We start from the raw sequence: 23,839 nt of genomic DNA on the forward strand, positions 1-23,839 counted from the left end.
AGAAAAAAATATGCACGTATTCTTTGTATAATTTTACACAATATGTATTGATCTATAAATTCCAAAACGCGACATAACCCTTCGAAAAGTCCGTGTTTCATATTATTTAAAGCTTGGTTGATTTTGCGCGTGTTTAAGTCAACCAATAAGGGAACGCTCAATATTGAAAAGGGCGCTGCCATGCTGTAGCATCTGGTAAACTCACAGTGCCACGGAAATATAAGCCTTATGCGGAATAAATTAAAAAATGAGGTACAAATAGCGCTACGTCTAATTTATTTTGCCTATATTTATTACATTTAAGAGTTTATCGGCTGAAACAAATTGCCATTTGGTTCTAATTTCGACATAGAATACACTCTCACGTTAAAACAAATAATTGAAGCTTGAAACATAAAAACGTTGTTTCCCGAAAATATTGAATTGTGGACTTGTCGCTTTTTGTAATTAGACGCCTCATATATCAAATGTTTGTAGCTTTTTTTTTTTTTACTTTTGAGGTTTTATAATAAAATAACTATGTACAGTAGAACTTGGTTATTGCGAGGAAAATGGGACCGACTGAATTTGCTCGTTAACCTGATAGCTGCCCGTAACGTAACGTTTACGTCATGCACGGCGGTGATTCAGGCGCCCGTACCGTACGATATACGCCGAGCCGTTCTACGCGCTTGTATGAGTCAAATATTTATTTATTTAATTTTAAAACGTGTAACTACATTTCTGATCAGACCTTGCAAGCAAAAAACATTTGTACGGCGCATACATCGCGAGAATAAGGGAATTTCCCGAGAGGCCAAATCAGGGTTAGCTCAAAATTCCCCTGCACACTGGGATATCTTGTACAATAGGCAGTTGGTATGATTCGATAGTGATGAGTCAGTTGTCGCCGGAATATCATTTAGTCGGGATGCTAATTCGGAATGCTTTCTTATTCAGATTTGCGTTATAATTGGAATGTTTTCAATGTTTTTACATTGAAATTTAATTTCTATTGAGTGACCAAGTGTTTTTATTTATATTTCATATACAATTTGCGTATAAAAAAGTGTTATATTTACGAGTTTTGTTTTAGATTTTACCTACTAAACTTGAATGAAAAGAAATATTTTCGATGTTTTTAGATAGAAATTGACAAAGAACTAAGTGTTGTGACTATTTTTTATTTGTATTTCGGATTCGATTTGCGTATACAAAGTGTTTTATTTACGAGTTTAGTTTTACAAATTTTATTATTCAAAATGGATGAGATCGACGAAGTTGGTGAAATCGATAACCTTATCGAAACAGTTGAATCTGAATCTGATGTCGAACTTGAGGAAACTTTGGAAGTCGATGAAAGTGAAATTATCACACCGGAATCCACTGAAAGACCGACATTTGAGTGGAAATCGGATATGTTTGAGCCACGCGCATTTTCCTTCGATGCTAACGTTTCGGGATGCAAAGCTGATAATTTGACTTCGGATGCACTCGAAATGGACTATTTCAAATGTTTCATCGATATTTCTTTTGTTGAAATGTTAGTCCGAGAGACCAACAGACAATTTGTATTTGCCACAAAAAATATCACAGTTTTGAGTGATCGTCTACGGCGATGGGTAGACTGCACAATTGATGATATGTACACATTTTTGGGGCTGTGTATGCTAATGTCAAGGAATTCACGGAATAAAATATCTGAACACTGGTCTATCCACAGATTGTTATATTCCGAAACCATGTCCAGGAATCGTTTCGAACTGATGCATCGAATGTTGCATTTTTGTGACAATGAAACGCAGGTTCCCGGAGATCGACTATATAAAATTAGACAGGTCCTGAAGGAACTGAAAATTTCTTTCAAGCAGTACATGTGTCCATATCAGAACATATGTATTGATGAGAGTCTTCTCCTTTTCAAAGGCAGACTTTTATTCCGCCAATTCATCAGGACGAAGGCTAGTCGTTTCGGAATAAAAATTTTTGTAATGGCTGATTGCAAAACTGGTTTTGTCTTAGATGTAATCATTTATACCGGAAAACAAACTGAAATTGAGAAAAATAATTACATCGGTATATCGGGCAACGTGGTGGTAACGATGCTTGGACCATACTTGGAACTAGGGCATACATTGTACATTGACAACTGGTACAGCAGCCCAACGTTATTCAAGTATCTTTATGATCACCGGACGAATGCCTGTGGAACCGTAAGGAGAAACAGAATTGGGATGCCCAAATTTACTAAGAAATTGAAAAAAGGGGAAACCGATACATTCCATACTGACGAAATTATGGCTTTGGCGTGGAAGGATAAAAAGGATGTTACAATGTTGTCCACAATTCACAACAATACTTTCAAACCTACTGGAAAAGTAGACTATAAGACTAAAATTCCGATTTCCAAGCCGGAATGCATTGTTGATTACAATAAAAACATGGGTGCTGTGGATCGTAGTGATATGATAATTTCTTCTGTAAATTCGACAAGAAAAACTGTCAAATGGTACAAAAAACTTTTTTTCCATTTGATAGATTTATCTCTGCTGAATGCCCATGTATTGTTCCAACAAAAAACTGGAAAAAAACAACCGCTGGGTGAATTTCAATTGAAAGTCATCGGACAACTGATCGAAAAACATAAGTTAGAACCAAAAACTCTTTTGAAGCGAAAAGCACCCTTACCCCCTAGGCTAACAGAAAGACATTTTTTGGGTAAAATACCACCTACTAACAATAAAATTAATGCGGCAAGAAGATGTTATGTATGTGCCAATACAAAAAATCAGAAAAGACGGAAAGAAACTAGGTATTTGTGCAAGCAGTGCGACATTGCTCTGTGTTTTGAACCGTGCTTCGAAATTTTCCATACACAAGAAAGTTTTTAGTGATTTTAATGTGTTTAGTATACTTCTTAGTGCTATAAGTATTTATGGTGACATTTTACAAAAATACTATAAAATTTATTTTTCAAAATACTTATATTAAAAAAAAAAAAAAAAAATCAACTAATTCTTGTAAGTGCAGTGTTGTGACAACCCTACCATACCTGAAAATTTTCAGACATTTTCACGAAATTGTGTATGAAAAACTTTTTCGCCGAACTTCAATTGAGGTCTCATATATGTAAGTGCATTATATTGGACTTTTCACTATTCTTTTAATTTTTTTATAATATAATTAATTCCTGGGCCCTGGGGAGTATACCTAGTACTTTCAGCTGGGCTGTTAAAAGGTTAATAAGCGTTACTTGTTATATCAGAGAATAGGTATTTTTAAATGAGCGGTCACATAACACAAAAAGTCACAATTCAAACTAAAATACACAATTTGAATTTATTTACAGACATATTACATTTTTCTGTCAATCCACTTCTTATAAAATATAATTGATTCTTGTTTTCATTGTTTTCACTGTCATTGTTCTTAAATTTCCCCTCAAAGCACCCAACCCATTAAAAGACTCTTGGGTGTTTATTATGCACTGTCCAGAGTAAGCACATTATGTAGAACATAAAAATCTGAAAGCCATCGTAAAAATCCCCGAAACAAGCATGACATTCATAAACTACAAAAGTTGTTTATTGTAATGAACGCTGGTAGGTACCTACTGACTTAACAAACCTTGGATTTTTTACATGCAATTTCAGCCATATGCGTGGATACTTTTTCAACACCAATTAGGTAGGTACTTAGACACTTAACTAGTGTCATAAATGTAATCCGATCCCGGCATCCTGTTCGGTCGGATTTTATTGCTTAGGGACGAAATGTTTTTAAACAATCGACACATTAATAGTTTTTAGGAAATTTTTGACGATATTTTGGATCGGTGTATCCGATAAGTAGCTCGTTATATAAGTGAATGAATGTATGGAGAAAATCATTAACTAAAATGTCAACGAATGTTTCCTCATTACATCCGAAATCTCGCTATATCCGTGATGGTAATAACAGAGTTCGACTGTAGTTTGGGTCTCTGGATATTATAAAAAAGTTGTCATACTTTTTTACATTGAGTTTCCATATAGATTGTAAATTATTAATGCTTAATTTTTTTTTGCATTTCAATTATTTTGTAGAAATGACATTGACATGATGAAATGCCCTCTTGTAATGGGTATGCAGCTACGTTTTTGATATACTATATTATGCCCTTTTGTGAGCACATCGCTTAGCATTACAAATAATTATGATACACTTTGATATTCATGTTTTGTTTTCAAAACATATCGGAGCTGTGGCAGCGCTTGGTCAGAACTTCCTCGTTACCGAATAACATAACCTAGATCAAGTGTTTATTATGATTCAGTTGTGACAATAATTTTGTATAAATAAGCATGGGTGTGCCATAACTCTTCATTCATCTTGAGTCCAGTTTCGCGTCCTATTAATCTATCAATATCATCAGCATCTTTGTACCTGCGATCATAACGCCATCTGTATCACTGCATTTATTATTACTATATCGATAAATGAAGTCTCTCCTCGAAACTTCCACGCAACCACGACTATTTTCTCTACACATCAATCTCATAATCCAGTTGTTTCCAAACTCTATGTTAGTACGCCTCCCTTTTAAAAAAATCTAATCTTGGCGCCTCCCCCCCTTTATTTCATTAAATAATACAGACACTTTTTTAAATAGGCAAAAATGTAAGTACTAATACAAAAATGAAAAAAAAATAATTACAAAAATAAACATGGTTTTATTACTAATTATGATAATTACATTAATTTTTAAATTAATTTGTTTTTCATGTGATGAATGTGCTTGTTTATTAGCACAATCAATTTCAATAGTAGTCAATCCAAATTCAACATCGTTCATTGACAAATGGATTCTATCATGGGCCCCACATCCTGAAGCAGGCCCCCAGGCCAGGATCTTTGGCGGGCCCACCTACCTATGGCTGAGGTTAAGGGCAGTGTGGTGCTCTAAAGTAGTGTTTCCTAAATTATACACGAGAGTTATCATTAAGTATATTAATCATCATATAGGTATCACATCAAATTGCAACGCACAACCACATATTTAAAAATAATGAAATAAAGCAGCGCCGCAGGCGACTTTTTACAACGTTTTTCTTAGCTCGTATTCTTATTTGTCAGGTACAAATCTTGCAATCGATTTTTAACTGACTTCCTGACTAGCTAGACATTTGAAACTTTTGGAATACATCAGAACACGATGCCAATGCATTTTTTGAATGCTTTTAGCCATCTTTAAGTAGAATTGAATTCATTTTCAGTTAATTCTGTTTTGTATGAAAAGTTATTTCGACACCATTATTGGTTGCTAGGGGTCTGGGGTCCTAGCAACTAAATTATTAATATATACGTGCGTTACTATGGAAATCGATATGACATGTCAAGTACAAATTTTTTTGATCGTTTAAGCTAGTCAAGTCAAGTTTGTAAGATTTTTCGAATCCTGGGTCTGGCAAGTACACATATTGTTTTTCAATTTGTGTGTGTCAGGGTATGGACCTAATAGGTTGAGCAAGTGGCTGACATCGATTTCTCGTAAAAAAACAAAATCTGTCAATACAAACCTCCACTCTGTGAGGCCCATATGATCCTATCAGGATCGGACATGGTCAAAAAAAAAAAAAAAAAAATTATGTTTACTTCTATTAATAAAATAATGTGAAGACTGCGAAGACTAACCAAGAACTCAGTAAATAGATTTTTGTTTGCTTCAATATATCTGGCGCAGAAATCATTAATTAAAAGTGAAAACAAGGCGAAATTATTTTTTTGGTAATTTTAATTTCCAAAGCTCCAATTTTTTTATGAATGCCTTCACTTTGTCTTTTTAAATCAGTGAATGCATTGATTTATTCACTCTTTTTTTTTTTAATTTCAAGCAAATAGACAAGTATAACAACAAAATTATCGTTCCTAAACAAATTTGCTTCAAATTTCAACATTATGATTTCACTCTTTTATTTCATTTTTTCACGAGATAGCCAGCGCTCACAATAGTATAGAAGTGAGTTATTATAAAATGAGTCTTCATACTTTCAGACAGGTTTGCAAACAATCTTTTATAGACTGTTTTTATGTAGTTTATAACTAGCGGCCATTTATAAACTATGCATTCCCAAATTGCAAACCTGTGTTGTGTTAAACTTTTCGCGCCTCCCTTTGCAACACTCCGCACCTCCCAGTTTGGAAATCGCTGTCATAATCCCTTCAGCTTAAAACAGACCTTATTCCTGATTGATTAGGATGATTTTTGAAAGAAATGCAGATTCTAATACTTTAGATGTATATCAATACTTGTTGAAAATACACCACACAAACTTGCCATCTTCCTTTTTTATCAATTGATATAGACTTTTGAGTGTAGTACTGACCTGGAAAACACAGATGCCATTTACCAATCACAGTGTAATACATAATTTGAAGATCCTCTGCCATTGGCAATACCAGAAAAATAGGAATGTTTTTTAGCTACAAATCTAGTCACTTACTTTACCTGATACGAAGATAACGCTCTAGCATTGGACAAAACGAGATCAAGCTACTTTCTTCTGTCTGATGCTTCCTGTCATTCAAGACCAATATAGTGCGGAGATCGTTTTTCACCACTGCAGGGTAAGGGTGGGTCAGCAACGCAATCTTTATACCATGTCACTTGGGTACTGAGTGTTGCATTCTCTGACAGCATCCGAAAAACATGTCCAAACCACTTAAAGCGTCTCGTGAGTACTTCAATCACCGATGGATGATGCCTTCCACTCACGAGTTCGAATGTTTGTTACACGGTTGTACCAATGAAACCCTAATATCTGATGGAGAGGTCAATTGGAAAAGCTCAAAAGTGGAGACCTTTGGAGCCCGGTAAGATACTGTCCCACAGCCATACAGGAGCACAGCATTTACCATTGTTCTGTGGCAAAGGGTGAATGGATGTAGGCTGTGGAGATGACATAAATACTGCACACCAAACTGTGTCAGTCATACTTATTTATGGTATTGTAGTTTTTAAAATTCAATTAAATTAAATTCAAGCAAACCATAATAGATAAAAAATATAAAATTATGTCATGAAATCACTACAAATTTCTTCCAATAAGATATTCTTAGATACATCGATACCTCAGTTCAATAAGGGAACAACTCATAAAACCTTGTTCCAAGATAATGGCGTTTTAATTTTTTGCAGTAATTCTCATTTTAATGCCTTGATTTCGATGAAAGTGTATGTTTTTTTATATTTAATTTAGTGGAATTCATCAATGCACAATGAAATTGTACATTTTAATAAAGAATTAACCAATAAATTTGATTATATAACGGAATTACTGATTAATCTCGGAAAGGGTTATTCCATTTTATGACACATTAAAGAAATTTTTGATTATTTTTTTTTGTTGAATTATAAAGAGAAGATTATTCTACATCGAATGGCATTCTTAACTCAAAACCTTTAAATTATGAGTTGTTCCCCTATTGAACTGTGGTATCGACATGTATTACATCCCCAAGACTTTGATTAGTTGTTTATTCTCCCAAGGTGCAGAACCAAACTGCCACTGGTAATGCCAATTGGGAGGGCGATAACTATGTTCAACCAATTTGCTTCGGGTGTTGATATATTCCACTTGCGAGAGGGCGAGTTAGGTGGACACTATTTTATAAATTCTTAAAATAAGGCCTCCTTAACAAACTCGGTGTACTTCTTTGAACTACTATATATGCATAATTGTATTGACACTGCTTTTGTATGTTTATATTATTTTCTCTTTTTATATTTTCATTTTTATCGCTTTTATTACTTTTTTTTCCTATTTTTTATAATAATGTTTCACGTCTTGTTGTGAACGTCTTGTTGTGAACGTCTTAAACTTATAATTTGATATGTCCACAATATGCTAAAAATAAATAAATTGAATTGTTCTATTAACTACTGATTAAATCTTGGAAATCCACCATAGGTTAGTGATTAAATTTCAGTACAATATGTTATATCCCATATTCATGCGAAAAAAATTGTCTCAATGGCTCCATATGGATTTCCATGACTACTTGAATAATGCCGGAAGAAACATCTTCTAAATAAAATAAGAGAGGCCAGGGTCCACATCGGATTTAGTGACAAAAGAGGAAAAGAGAAAAAATAAAAACTTTAAAATCATTGATGTAGGCATGTATTTTATAATCTATTTTCATAATATGATTTTGATAATTAGGTATTAATATATTCGTCACTAGAAATTTATTTACAAACAATTGAAATGGACGTTGTATATTTTACTTTTAATTAAGTATGATATCAAATTGAATTCAACATTAAGTGCCTTTCCATCTATAAAATTAATTCTTTATAATGTTGATAATGGCACCGACACTCAAATCGAGTGGGTCAACAACTACATCTATCTCGGACAACGAAAATCAATTGACGGGGTGGGGTGATATGTATGACGAGATTGCTCGCAAAACCAAATTGGCATCGAGTGCATTTGGGCGACTGAATAGCATCTTCAAAAGTGGCCTCCCACTGTGTTGGAAATGTGAAGTGTTCAAACAATATGTGCTACCAACGCTCTCATATGAGTGTGAAACATTGACTTTTAACGTAAGAGAAATCCAAAAATTATGAGTAGCGCAACATGACATGGAAAGGTACATGTTGGGAGTACGCAATGTGATAGAGGTCGCTAAAAAGATGAAATGGCAATGGTTTGGACATGTAGTTTGGCAAGTAGACAACTGCTGGGCAATGCAGACATACAGTGGTACCCTAGAGACACTAAATGTCCACAGAATCACCCTTAAACCCGCTGGATGGACGGACTTATAAAGTTCGATGGACGTAAGCGGCAGCGAAGAAATAGGGACCGAAAAGAGTGATGGGAGCTAGAGGAGGCCATCATCCAGCAGTTGATTAGTCCTGGCTGATAATGAATGTTGGTCAAGTAGGTGTAGGTAAATGTATCCTGATTTTTTTCTGCCAGTGTTTAGTTTAACAACCCTTCAGGACAAATACATAATTATATTATTTTTTGCGTACCTACTATATGTACATAGTATGAGGATCAAAATTACAGTACAATATCAGTTAAATCAAAAATAAAAGTTTAATCAGCAGTTTGGGAAATCAGTAACATGTCAATTCCAAATATATGGGTACATAATTTTTTTCTAGATTGTTTTTGCTATGGTGGCTGAAATATTTATATCAGATGAAATAAAAATTTTGAAATACATACTGCTTTCCATGTGGGTTTGCAACACTGTGATTTAATTTTTAAATATTGACATGTACAAATTATATTAATTGAACTGGCTTTATGTGGTAGAACTCCATTATAATGGTAATGAAACAAAGTTTTTTTTTGATAAGAATTAACAATAATAACTTTGTTTCAAAACCATGATGTACAATATTAATTAAATAGAATATATTATAAAAAAAAACAATTTAGGGAAATGCTCAAATATCCTGAGAATGATGTTTAATATTAATTCAATACAAAATAATATTTCTTTAACAAAGTGAAATAATAAAAATGTAGACAAAATCAATGTTATCAATCACCTACATGTTGAATGTTATATTTGATGTAGGTAAACTCTCTTAGCATGTCTGGCCGAACTGCATAGAATGTCGATATTAAGTTAATGCGGCATTTTAGTCATGAAATGATCTAGAGATGCAAACGAATGCAGTGTGAAAATACACGAATTATGTGATTTATTTATGTCCACATTTCATTTAGATGTTCGCTATGAAAATAATAAGTGTCTCGAAAACTTGCAAACTTCTGTTTCACTACTTTATCCTTTTAAATCGAAATAACGTTGAAATCCAATATCAAAATAGAATGAAAGATGCGAAAATCTGAGCATTCTGCAATCAAAACTGTTCTGACATTTTTTTAAATTATCATGGCCTGATTATTAAAATATTTTAATAATCAGGCCATGATTGATTTTAAATACAAAAACTGATTGCCAATAGTAACTCAATTTAGAAAGCGCGTCAGAGAGTATTGTAAGAACCACTATTTTAAATTTGCAGATGCATGTTCGATTCCTGCTGGGTGTCTTATTTATTTTTCAAAAAAAGATTTTTTGTATTGGTTATATGTGTCGCTGAGTTTCAAAACCCGCTATAACACTTTTTCATTATGTTTAGAAACTCAATAAAAACTTTTTGAACTAAAAAGGTTTTTGAATGTTTCAGTAGTGTTATAGCGGGTATTGATAGACGCATTGATTTTGTATCATAAATGACAGTTAATCGTAGCGGATTTTGAAAGAGGCGATAAAATTTTCATGTAGAGATTTTAATAACGAATCCATCGATATATATATCTTAATTATTTCAAAATAGTGTTACAACGGATTACCTTAATTACCAACCGACGTCACGGATCACTCCAAGATTTTTTGTTTGAAATTATGTATGTTCAATAAAAAGAATGTCACATTCTTAAATCTTGTGAATTATTCGTGGAATAAAAAAAAATGTTATAAATGATTAGTTGAATAAAAGGATGCACCACGGATACGATATACCTAGTGTCATCTCAGTTTTATTGGCATGAAAATTAATAATAATTATGGAGTGTATTTACACAATCTAGTAATATTAAGGCGTATTTAGTGTTTGCATATATAATCGGAATAGTCAGAAACAAGGAAATGGCATAAAAACTGTAGGTATTTATTTAATTTATGGATAAAATATGACAGCTATCAGACTTGTTTCATTCCTTAGGTTACCCATTGCGCACAATCTAAACACTAATCAGTCATCAATGGCTAATTAGTGTTTAGTGACATTCTATGGACTTCGACCTTTAGCTTTCGCAATTTTATAAAAAAATATTTGAATTTTTCATCCAAGTGGAATATTATAACGATAGACTCAGATACATTGTTTCATTATTAAAGAAATTCCAGTCGATGATAGTTTCACATGATGCATTTTTAGATATCTAACTTTCTGTTGACTTTAAGTTTTGCCTTTTCTTTAGCCTTTTCGTAGAGTGGCATAAGCTTGCCTTCCTTAGCCAAGATCTTCAACAGTTCAACGATGAACGATAAATAATTATGTTTTCTCCTGGCAATTTCGGCCTGAGTTCGCTGGTTACTTGCGATCTCTGTTTCCACCAATAACTGCAATCTAGCAATTTCATTCTTCTGTGCGTCAGTTTCCATACCGCTCTCTTCAGCTTGCCAAGAAATCTCCGCTATTTGTCTTTCATAGATCATCTTCCTGTCTGATACGAGAGCCATTAAATTAAAACGAATCTCGCCTTCGCTGTACTTTTCTATCCGGTTTTTAATTACTTCCCTAAATACGTCTATCCAGTTCTTCTCAGTCGGGATAGCTCCTAGATCTATGGGTCCCGCTTTGAGACCGTCCAGCTCGTAAAGGCGGCCGTCTATAGGAATATAACCGACAAAATGGAATACATCATCATCTTTACCTGCCGCTTTCGAGTCGTATTCGAATAGGGTTTGCCGAGCAAATGAGTTGTGCACCGTTCTTATAAGCTCGGAGTTGCTCAAAGTCAACCCTTTCATCGGTGGTCCAAATGTCTGACAAAAATCGCGCAAATCCGTTAATATTTGGCCTAATACGACGTCGGTATGCTTACAGTTCATTAAGAGGTTAATAACTGCTTGGGTAGCGCACGCGTTGTTTGTAACTTGTTTGGCGAAAAATATTTTGTCCAGGCGGCTATCTTGCACTACGGATCCTGTGGATTCGTTGTCAGGTACCCATTTAAATAAGAATATCAGCCCGTGAATCGGTTGGAGATTGTCAAAAGCCTCCTTGTTTAGACTCCAAATTTCCTTAACTTCGACTCCCTGGACTCCAAATTGACGAATTAGTTCAGTAAAAACACCCGGATCACTTTCAATTAAGCTCCAATTACCAGCACTTTCCGACATTTTTATGAATATAATAAAATTATTCGCAACGAGGAGAATGACTTGAATGATGCGGTAGAAATTAGAAAATAATGTTGTTGCTTGTTGACAACTTGAAAGTTCAAATATTTTGCGGCTAAAAAATAATTAATAGCAATTTATAGGGTTAGAGTATACTTAACCATAACGAATACTTAAATTATGTAGGACATAGGTAGGTAGGTATTAAAAACGTGTCTGAATCTGATGAGATTTATTTGATCTTAAAAAACGGTCAGATGAAATAAGTTTTGACTTGTTTAAAAAAAATAGATGATTTACTAGAAAAATGAATACCATTGATTTAGTTCATAAAGACTTTTAAAGATTATCATCCTTATATTTTTCAAAATTACAATTTTATTCAAGACCATGGCTGGTTGAAGTATCCAGTAAGTAGCATCTATTCTAATATTTATTTATATTGACTGTTTTTTACACTTGCATCTCCAGACGAACAATTTGACAACTGTCATATTGTGTACATGGCAGTTTCCTTGCCGCATATAATGATTTTGTTAAGAATAACTGATATATAAATATAATAATGGCATTCGTCGCCCCCGTAACCGGCGATGATTCCACTAAGAAGTTTTTGGAAGTATTGCAAAATGACTTTAAAAACTTAAGCTTGGAAACAAAGAAAAAATACCCCCAAATACGAGAGGTATGTTTATGTCAAAATAGTTTTTGATGGATAATGGGTGATTTTAAGAAGCTATTATCAGCATATAACTGCCTGAATAGAATGCTGGTTCATATTCCTATCGGAGTGATGTAAATTAGATGACATAATAACAAAATAATCATACTTTAATAAAACTGTAATGCACAATTTTTCTTGTGCAATCTAGACTAGAGGAAGTTATTATTATGACAATTATCCATGAGAAGTTATAAACTGTTTCCGTATATCTACAGATGGGAGTAAACTTAGATAAGGATAAAAATGTGAGATTTGAAGATACCTAATGAATCTCTCATAATATTACCATATTAAAAAATACAGCACATGGTAATCATCATCAGCGATTGTTGATCCACTGCTGGATGAAGGCATCTCCTAGCTCTTCTCGGTTCCTATTTTTTTTGCTGCCACGTACATCCACCAAACTGTATGAGTTCATTTACCCTGTGGGTTTTAAGGCATCCTTGTGGTCGTGTTAGAGTCCCTTGGGTACCATTGTATGACGGCATTTGTCTTGCCGTTGTCCACTCGCTAAACGACATATCCAGTTCAGCGGCGGCTGGTCTAACATCATACAAGTGCACTGCACTGCTTGCATTGCTATGAAACATCATTCAACATCGTAAATCATATTTTTTCTTCATAGGTTTTTAATATTATCGCTCACTTATTGTAATGCAAACCATAAACCGATGTGCCCATATTGCCAATAGGCGATAATACAGGCACTATGCACCGTATACGTCATCTTCACTGAAATCATTTGCGGCGCCCCGGCAATATAGTATTTAGTTTACTTAAAATGAACCCAATTTAAACCGTGCTAATCGTTTTCGCCATGCGTAAGTTCCAGAATATCGTGCGCCGACCGGGTAAAATGACATCATGTTGGTCTGAGTAGAGAGCAATTACAGATTTCAAATATGGTTTATTATTATAGACGCTGCAGCTTACTGTTCACGCTCAAATTATCTTTAGTATCATATTCAGCAATCTCGTATGTAAAATGCCTGTAAAACTAAAAACAATAGAATACATTATTTTCTAAATTTAAAATGGGTTAGAAATATAATACAATGTCGGTAAGATATTTTGATTTATGTGTACTTCAATTTAAATCAGTGAAGATAAAAATAATTTTGGTACCTACTGCATTAACGGAAAATTAATATTTCATTATCCTGTGTGTTGACTAAACGCGAAGTGATGTCGGTTATATTTTATAATATAGAAAATTATTAATTCATGAATTCTAGTGATAAGCTAATAAATCTTAACACTATTTCACAAAGTGCAGTTTCATAATAATCATTATTCATACCGTGTACAGATTGCTAAAGATAATGTACTTATATAGAATAAGATGGCTTCCGTTAAAAGTAAGAGGTATTTATCTACTATAAGAGATACAATCGTTTCATAAAACTAATCCAAAAGTAACTCGCAACATGTTTTATTAAAAATATAAAATATACAGGTAATTTCCCAAATGTCAATAACGTTTTGTCAAATCAAAAATAACGTCGAATTGATTTCATTTTTCAATAAGGTAAGTTTCCAGCGCACCCTCAAAAATTACAATCAAAAAAATCACCGGCCGCCACTGGTCCAGTCCATTGCCATTTCATCTACTTAGTGATCTGTATCATAATGCATATGTCTACTTCCTTATCAATTGGTTTCCTTTGTGATCTTTCCGCGTTGTGGCCAACATGCACCTTTCCATGCCATGTTGTGCTGCTCGCTATTTTTTGATTTAACACTGGTAGCATAATATATTTGTTGAACACTACACGTAAGACATAATGGGAAGTCACTTTTGAAAATACTATTCAGGCGCCCAAATGTACTCCTTTAGGTCCGGTTTAGATCTGCGTGTCTTGACAATAAAGTATCTTATTTCATATTACTTATGGGACTAATAATTACATGTCGTCGGTGTTTTGTAAAAAGGGCGAATCAACCATTTTGGCGAAATCGAGATTTTAATGAAAATACAATATGTACCCCGCTAGCTTTGTTGTGTAAAAACGGCGAATTTTTATCTCCACATGAAAGTACTTAAAAACGATAATCGACTAAAATTAAATTAATTAAAATTACGAAATAAAAAGCAAATGTGACATATTAGGCCTTTTAAAATATTATATAATAATACCTATTATAATGACAGTATTCTTTCTAAGCTTTATTAGAAACTTGTTAGATATTTATAATCATCTACAGGTAAAAAACAAATAAATGTCAAAAGTTAAAAACCCTCCTCCTGTAAAGTAGCATTTTGGTTAATTCACCCTTTTTACAAAACACCGACGATGTATACACATCTGTTTTGCGTTATATAGGTAATATAAATTAATAATTATATTCATTTCAATAGAGTTTTATCATATTTATTCAGTGAATAAGTACTGATACCAAATCTACAACCTGAAACTAATGCCTGAATTACCTATTGATAACCTAAAAATAAAATCGTAATTTATTCTAATCATAAACCGTGCACGTCCCTTGTGTCTAGAAAAAAATATATGGTAAATGTGCCTCAGATGATGTCATGGGATTTTATAACTTTCTTTTTAGACCAAACCTAACCTAATCTAATTTACTCTACCGCAACCTAATATTACCTAATATAATCTTAGTTTGTGATAATGATGCATCAAAATGTATGAAAATTTCAAATTTTCAATTAACAATTATTGTATCGAAAAGCCTATGCGCCGACAGAAAAGGGTATTTATTATAATTGTCTACATGGAATAAACCGTTTTCGTAAAAAAAAAATATAAAATGATGACCTCATGACGACATCTGCGGTACAATTACCGAATATATTCTCTTCAACCTTCGGCGAGCGGTCGCCAAACTTTACCTAATTCACAGAAATCGAGCGACCTTAGAATGCGTTACCGAACAAACCTACAGAAACATAAAGGAACACTATATTAAACCGATAACCGCCAGAAATCATTTGAGTATAATTTATTGCAAGGTTTAAGATATCCTTACTTAATAGATAATGTATAATTAATAACAATAAATAAATATCATAATATGACAAGGGTAATTGTGCCCCAACGGTCTCTGTGATCAGAAGTGCCGAACAGATAGAAAACTGTACTCTACCTCGATAACATGAAACCTCCATCAATTTCCCAAATGTTTACCATGAAAAATTTTATTGTTAGCCCTTTACAAATGCTCCTAATGTTTTTGTATTAATAAATATCAAACCCTGTGCAGAGGAAAAAATTCAAGCTCTATATACAGAAAGCCTCCCTCCACTCAAATCCCATAATGAAGGACTTCTTGAGCGGCCTCATACAGGATCCAGCTAGGAAGAGTGTCAAGTACATATTGTCGAAATTATGTTTTCAGTCATGTGATGAAGCCATAGAGAAGTTATCGCTAGCCGCCAACAATCCACAAGCGTCGCTTTATGGTGTCGTCAATCAAATTTTATATCCACTGGTGCAAGGATGCGAGTCGAAAGATATCAAGATTATCAAGGTTTGTAAAATATAATAATTCTATACAACAGATGGGACAATCCTGGCTCGAAAGCCTTATAGAATATTTTATTGTATGGAATAGTGGCACTTAACAATGAATCGGTTGTAAACATACCTACCCACTATTAAATTGGCAGATTTCGTCTGGTTCGACCGTCTGCTACAATTGTGAAAAGATATTATCTATGGTTAAAAGTCACCTTTGTAGTCATGAGCAAATTGGAACAATTCCTATTTTTTGGCTACGATTTTTCTATAGCCGTATCAAAGATTGCCGAGAACGTACGAAAATATCTGAAATTACCACCCGCTTTGCGAGTCGCGTCGCTGTAGCTAATCGTGCCATTCTAAAATCATCAATCAAGCATCAACATCTCTCATAACTGTTTCCAATACTATCAACTAATAATTATCCTCAAGATGACAAAAAAACCAACCTTATGGACTAGCGCCGAGGACACACTCATTGAATTAATACACACCAGAGACAATGTGGAATATTAAAAATCCGTTATATTCTAATAATAATTTGATATGATATTTGAAGACATCGCAGATGTTATCGACAGACAATGATAAATCAAGTTGATACCTAAGTAGAATGTTATTATTATTTTGATAGCCGAATATTAAAGAAATTTACCAGTGGCATTTTTGTATGTGGGTAGCTAACTGTACACTATTTTCATAATATAGTTATTGTATTGATTTATCTATAACTTATTTTGGAGCTAGGTAGTAGAAGCTTTTTATGTACGTTGTGAAATTCTCTATAAGGTCGTAGTATATGCCACGTGTATTTCATCATTAGGGTTAGTTCTTTAATAAAGTTATTTGTAAAACCATGCCGTCATGCTGTTCTTCACTAAGCCAACTTTTGACCTAGTGTTTTCGTTTACGGCGAGTCCTTCTGTCCGTCTGAGCGAGTTGTAATATAGCCATACTCATTACAATAAATCTAACTCGTCAGGTAGCTATCCATTATTTAAAGAATAATAAGTATACAACACTAAAGTATTTTATAATAGCAACACTATGTTTATTGTAAACCAATCATAAACAAGGGTCAACACGATAGAATCGTTGCGTGTGATTGCATTGTAAGTCCAATTCTTCACAACGATCGGCATAAATCTTTGGATCCGGTTGGATCTGCGTGTCTGCTGGTGTAATTAAGCCATATTACATTTTGCTATAGCACTGTTCACCATGAGCTGTCTTACCGGAAAGAGATGGCCGTATGGCATTGAGATTTTTAAAAAATGCGTTGTTCGTGCATTGCAGATACTAATATTCTAATTTTATTAGATTCACTAAGAACGTTAATTCGATATTGATTTGTATCAAATATCGGATAATAATGCTGTCATTATTATCATATATTTAATAGCTATGCCTTAATACTTACGAACACCTAGCAGAATTTTATATAAATATAATTGTATTTCTAATTTACTTACCTACCTATTTTCTTCTATCTTTCCCTTGTATTTTATTGCGTATTTTTTTAATGTTTTATTTAAACATGAATTCGATCTCAATACTATACGGCCATCTATTTCTAATACAACATCTCATGATGAAGTGTGATATATACAACTGCATATGTAAACTATTTCCGGACAGAAGTAGAGGAACCTCAATTAAAAATTTATGTCAATACATTTCTGGTTTCACCTACCAATCAGTCGAATGTATTATAATGATCTATGTATCTGAGGTTGTTTCAAATTATTTATGTTCAATAAAAAATTCTACATTCTCAAGTCTTGTGAATTATTCATTGAATAATTTTTTTTTAATTATAATATGTCCTAATGTTATTTTAATAGTATAGAGGAGAAAAATTAAATTTTATAAAAATAATATATTATATAAGTATTTAACCATTCTGTCTGTATATTATGATGTTGCAGTTCTGCTTGGGAACAATGCAACGTCTGATTGCTGGACGGGGAGTGGATGCCCGAGGCGCCCGCCATGTTGTTGACTGCCTGGCAGCCCTCGGAGCGGCTGGCGGGCTGGAACCGAGATTGCTTCAAACTGCTGCCTTGCTTCTTACTACTTCAGATCTTGTCAGAGGCGACACATTAGCTAGGGTAATTTCAAATCCCGGTTAATGCTTTGTAGTTAAAAAAATCTTTCCATATAATATACATATTCTATAGTATTTATTTTTGGTTTGCAGACTCTAGTTGTATGTCTGAGATTGCAAGGAGCCAGAGGGGGTGCCCAACATGCTGCAGGAGCTACGGTCCGCCAACTTGTTTCTCTTGTCTTCGAAAGAGCTTCCAACGATTGCAAAGGTAACGTTTTTAAGGTGTAGTATAGGTGTTAAAGATATATAGTGACTGAATTAAAAGGTTTGCAATTAAATTAAATATGTAGCGGCGTGACTTTGAAAAGAGACCCATAAATGGCGCTGCCCATTGACTGGACGCCGCGTAGACAAATGAGGATTTAACACTGTGTCAACTCCTTAATTTTTATCTCTCACAGTCTTACAGCCAGCCAGCTTAGTCTGATTAGCTCTGACCCTTTTGATCATACAGGTCCTCTATTTTTGAATCTAAGTACCTTACACTATCAAGATTCGTTTCTAGTGATAAGTGTGGTTTCTAATTGTCAAATGTGATACTTACCTGAACTGAACTAATTCTTTGGCATGTTCATCTAGTTATTTGGTCGAGCGATTCATCTTATCTTTTTAATCTATTTTCGTGTATTGTGTGAAGTATATTCTCTGTTATTATTGATTAAATCTCTGCAAACTCTGAATAAATACTAAACCGGAAGTGTTTCTATTTTATAAATAAAAACATACTATAAATAATAATTAAAATGGGAAATATGGTAAATGTGGGGTATTATTAATTAATTATTCCAGAAGATTTTAATTGTAATCACTATATTAATATTTACAATACTAGATTTTAATTATATAATAGGGCAGCTATGTTTACATGTTAGAATTCCATTATAATGGTCTTGAACGATGTACAGAAGACAAAATAAATCTTACCCGAAACAGTTATCAACACTCGAAGATTATAGAACTGACAAAAACTTTGTTTCTATATAATATGTACTATATTTAGTATATGAAAAATTATGATATTATATGTAATAGACTATTATTTATGATATTATGCACTTTTTGCATTCATAAATTTGCATCGCCAGGGGATTGAAAATCGTTTTATGACTGGTGTACAGAGTTAAATAATCACTCACGGTAGAAATAGCCACACATGTGTGATTTAGCTAGAATTCATGCGAAGACGTCCGCTGACTTTGGATGGCGATCTAGTAAGCATTAACTGCAGATAACAGTATATTATAAGACAATAATATTTTTTTCAGGTGAGACATACAGGGATATGAATCCAGCCGATGTAAGACCGCCAAACAGTAAAGCCCCACGGGACCTACGCCCCTGCGCAGCAGATGCGTACCTCATGTTTCAGGTATTCATATTATTCACTTCCTCTGTAATCTAGTATCACGGATATCTATAAATATTCGTACACAGCAGTTACATATTTGCATCACTGCATAAATAGTTAGACAGTGACGTGAAAACTACAGAATCTTTTTTTTTAACATAATATCTCATTTATTGTAATCACTCATTTAATACTCAGTTCCTCATTTATTCATTTGGTGGTTTTTATTACGATACTGCATGCATTGTGAATTTTATGTTTTTTCTCTCCTATCTTTAATTGCAGTATTTACATTGAAATAACTAACTAGGTGGTAGGTATCCTATAAAATATTGATACATACATTGATATTATCTTTTTCCTGGCACTACAACCCTATGTCGGTCTTGGCCTCCTCCAGCAAGTCTGTCGAAAGCTGTTTCCCTCAAGTTTAGAATGACTAAGGTCTTTAAATCCAACACTACACTATCCCTCCATCCTGCACGAGAACGACCAGGTCTTCATTTGCTTTTCTGATTCCCGAATGACTTTTTCTTTGTCAAGACATAACAAAAACTAAAGCCAAAGAACCATGGGCAGTATCGCAGATTCGCTAATTGAAGAACGATGTTAACCTAAAAAAACAAATTATAATTCATGAAGGGTTGTAATAGTGAACCGTAGAAATACACAAACATTGAGAAAAAACCCCGGGTGAAGTTGAGTGAGCTAGTTATATACATATAAACATATTGTTTAAGAATAAACACGGTTGTAAATTTACAATAAGTGATAAAAAGATTATGAACATAGGTGATCTTAATAATTTACTGTCCGACAACAAGATCTGGGCAATAACTGGAAGTCGTTGCAGTCGAAGTGCGGTTAAAAGTAGGAGGGGCTTATTAGTTCACAGTTTTAACAAGTTGACAAGAAGATCTTGTTCGAAAGAAGTGATCAACTCATTTTACAACTTTTTTCTTAGGTCGTATTCTTATTTGTCTGGTACAAATCTTGTAATCGATTTTTAACTAACTTCCCGACTAGCTAGACATTGAAACTTTTAGAATATATCAGAACACAATGCCAATGCATTTTTTTAATACTTTTAGTCATCTTAAAGTAGAATTGAATTAATTTTTAGTTAATTCTGTTTTGTATGAAAAGTTATTTCAATACCATTATTGGTTGCTAGGGGGTCCTTGCAACTAAATTATTAAATAATATATACGTGCGTTACTATGGAAATCAATATGAAATGACATTTCATTATTCAGTATTTCTATCAAGTACAAATTTTTTTGATCGTTTAAGCTAGTCAAGTCAAGTTTATATGATTCAACAGAAAATTTAAAAACTTATATAAAAACTTTTTATCTTGTAATTATTTGTTAATAGAATCCAAATCTCATTGTTTACTAACTTTTATGGTTCATTAAATATAATATTCTTTGATAAGAGCAAATTGATGATGTGATATTGTAAAGGTTTGAGAAATATAAAAGGATTTTGAGTAAAGAAAACATAGTACAAAATTTTTATATATTTTTTACTAGTATATACGAGGAAAACTCTTGGGAATAATGATAACTCATTTGTTAATGACCTATTAAAGTGGTCGAAACCGGTACCTACTGATCATTATTATAATATTATTTAGAATAATAAAATCTTATTACCACTGTCAAAGTGAAAAACATAAAACCGAATTAAGTTTTTTTCTTTAAATAAAATCGTTTGTGGGGTTAAAAATGGCAAAAATTACTTATTTAATTCACAGCCATGGCTATTTGTAGCGTCTAATAACAAAAACTGATGAGTCCACATTTCAATATCAGTGCGTCAATTGTAACTGGTTGATATTAACGTTATAACGTTAGAGTCGTTTCATACGAGACACCAGTGTCTCTAGCCACTGCAAATACCCATAAATGAATGGGCGCGTTCAAACCGAGCCACTAGTTTCTTTTTTCTATCATATTTTATTTTCAAACTCGAACAATATGCGTATTTCTATTAGCTGATTAATCTCTTTCTGCAATAAATACATGAAAAATAAAATTGTACATGTCAACATTTATTTATTCACTTTAAATAATCGGTTTCCGTAAATCATTATGTTTTTAAACATTTTTTCGTGTGATTTTGGGGCATTTTTCAATAGACCATCACATATTGTGTCAAATTGCACATAGAATATGGACTTAATAATACATTATATTTTGTTAGATTTTGATCTCATGTTTTCTCATATCGGTTTTTGTTATTAAACGCCTCATTTGAATTAATAATGATTTTTAATTGTTAACAGGATATAGTTCAGTTGGTGAATGGAGATCAACCACATTGGTTAGTTGGAGTCACTGACATATCAAAGACTTTCGGATTGGAACTCTTGGAAACTGTTCTCACCGACTTTTCGGAAATCTTCTTCAAGGTACCTACTTGCAACCACAATAGTTTTATTTTTATATGCTTTATGTTGTTTAAATAATTGGTACTGTTCGGTTACAGCGGATACAGCGGAAAACGCATTTTGAAAATAGCCGATAAACTAGATTATTTGTTAGTTTGGATTAGTTTAGGTAAGGTTGGGTTAGGTTTGGTTAGGTTAACCTAACAAATAATCCAGTTTATCGGCTATTTTCAAAATGCGTTTTCTGCTGTATCCGCTTTAACCGAACAGTACCAAATAATTTTCATTATATCTTAATTAATTAAAATGAAATTGATGTCTTAAAATTATATAGGTACGTATAATCATTACATAAAATGTATTTTTTCTTGTTTACAGATTACAGAGTTCCGATTCCTTTTAAAAGAGCATGTTTGCGCTTTAATAATTCGACTCTTTTCACCAAATGTGAAGTATCGCAGCGGGTCCTCATCGAATATGGGATTATCCTCGGGCGGGGCAGGAGGAGGAAGTGGAGCAGGTGGGAACGGAGGAGGTGGAACTTTAAATTCCGCTCCAGCCCACGACCGCCCGCATTTCCCCGTCAGCATGCGACTCTTGAGGATGGTGTCCGTGATACTGCACAAGTATCATTCCTTACTGGTGAGAATATAACATTTATATTCGTACCAATTAAAGCATAATAGTTTCCCACTTTATGAAGGTATCTTAGCAGACAATTTTACGAGCTTTGGTTGGTGTCCATTTCCGCAATTCAGTTGGTGGAAAGATGGGGACGACAAAAGAAAATATCACAATGAGATAAACAACATGTGGATTATTAACATCCTATCTCACCCGTATTACCATCGGGCATCTATCTAACAATATAAATATAATGGCAACATTGCTGAGGCGTTTTGAGAGACTGGCAGTATCTGTCTGTCTGTATGTACTAGTCTATCACCAATAAAATTTCTTATATTATAATATTTAATTATTTTGAAAGTAAAAGCATGGCGTTTAAATATACACATCATTGTTGGAAAAACTGCAGTATACCCAATTTCTTTTTAGAATGGTTGAAAATATTATTTAAAATGAAATTTGTAATTATGTTTTTTTACAGGTAACAGAGTGTGAAATATTCTTATCATTGACGATCAAGTTTTTGGATCCTGACAAACCACTTTGGCAGAGAGCTTTGGCTCTTGAAGTACTACACAAGATGTCCATAAGACCTGGTAAGTCTTCATTCAATGCCACCATGTTTTCACATACATAATGTAAGTGTATTTTATGTGTACATACTAGATACAGACCAATAAACAACAGGAATAGCAATTATTAATAAGCTGTCTTTTTTCAGAACTGTTGACCTCTTTTTGCGAGTGCTATGATCTTCGACCGCATGCCACAAATATCTTCCAAGACATTGTCAATTCTTTAGGAGCATATCTTCAGAGTCTTTTCGTGGCATCACAAGTCAATACTCCAGTTGGTAAGTCTTGTAATTTTAATAGTATTATTATTCAATTCAGAATATTTACAAAAACAGCAGTGAACTTATAGTGCATGCGGAAATTCTGGCAGCAAGTGAAAGGAATGTATATAAGCAAGATCGTTCCTGTTCCGGATCCCAGTTAAACCACAACTGGGACGCAAAATTTCCTTTAAGTCCACTTACCGAATATTTTTTTAACAGGCAGCTCCGAATGATAGATTGAAAAAGAAAAGCGATGTCCACTTGGATTCTTAACAAAATGTTTTCATTTTTAAAAGCTAAAAAAATCTCTCATTTTTCATTTTGAGAGGATTGTTTTAGGGGTAAACTACTCGGACGGAAAAAAAATAGAAATAAATGCTAAACAAATGGGCAATGGCTATTCTTAAT

General features: G+C 33.5%; 2 protein-coding genes across 2 annotated transcripts in view; one reads left to right on the forward strand and one right to left on the reverse strand.

The window, feature by feature from the left end:
• Positions 1-9,417: 9,417 nt before the first annotated feature.
• Positions 9,418-11,977, reverse strand: Uch-L5 (ubiquitin carboxy-terminal hydrolase L5). The gene has a single exon (XM_085953685.1). It carries the CDS (start codon positions 11,902-11,904, stop codon positions 10,933-10,935), a length of 972 nt encoding a protein of 323 aa, XP_085809811.1. The 5' UTR covers positions 11,905-11,977; the 3' UTR covers positions 9,418-10,932.
• Positions 11,978-12,373: 396 nt separating this feature from the next.
• mon2 (Mon2 homolog, regulator of endosome-to-Golgi trafficking) overlaps positions 12,374-23,839 on the forward strand; it is a 41,957-nt gene continuing 30,491 nt past the window's right edge. Inside the window, exons 1-9 of the mRNA XM_085953913.1 lie at positions 12,374-12,589; positions 15,992-16,123; positions 18,042-18,224; positions 18,314-18,431; positions 19,489-19,592; positions 21,862-21,987; positions 22,345-22,608; positions 23,075-23,189; positions 23,315-23,446. Of these exons, the coding sequence (XP_085810039.1) occupies positions 12,470-12,589; positions 15,992-16,123; positions 18,042-18,224; positions 18,314-18,431; positions 19,489-19,592; positions 21,862-21,987; positions 22,345-22,608; positions 23,075-23,189; positions 23,315-23,446 (1,294 nt within the window). The 5' untranslated portion in view covers positions 12,374-12,469. The remainder of the gene's footprint in view (positions 12,590-15,991; positions 16,124-18,041; positions 18,225-18,313; positions 18,432-19,488; positions 19,593-21,861; positions 21,988-22,344; positions 22,609-23,074; positions 23,190-23,314; positions 23,447-23,839) is intronic.

This window comes from Rhyacophila brunnea, unplaced genomic scaffold, assembly GCF_057557595.1.
Source record: "Rhyacophila brunnea isolate RB1 unplaced genomic scaffold, BYU_Rbru_1.0 scaffold_4, whole genome shotgun sequence".
NCBI lineage: Eukaryota > Metazoa > Arthropoda > Insecta > Trichoptera > Rhyacophilidae > Rhyacophila > Rhyacophila brunnea.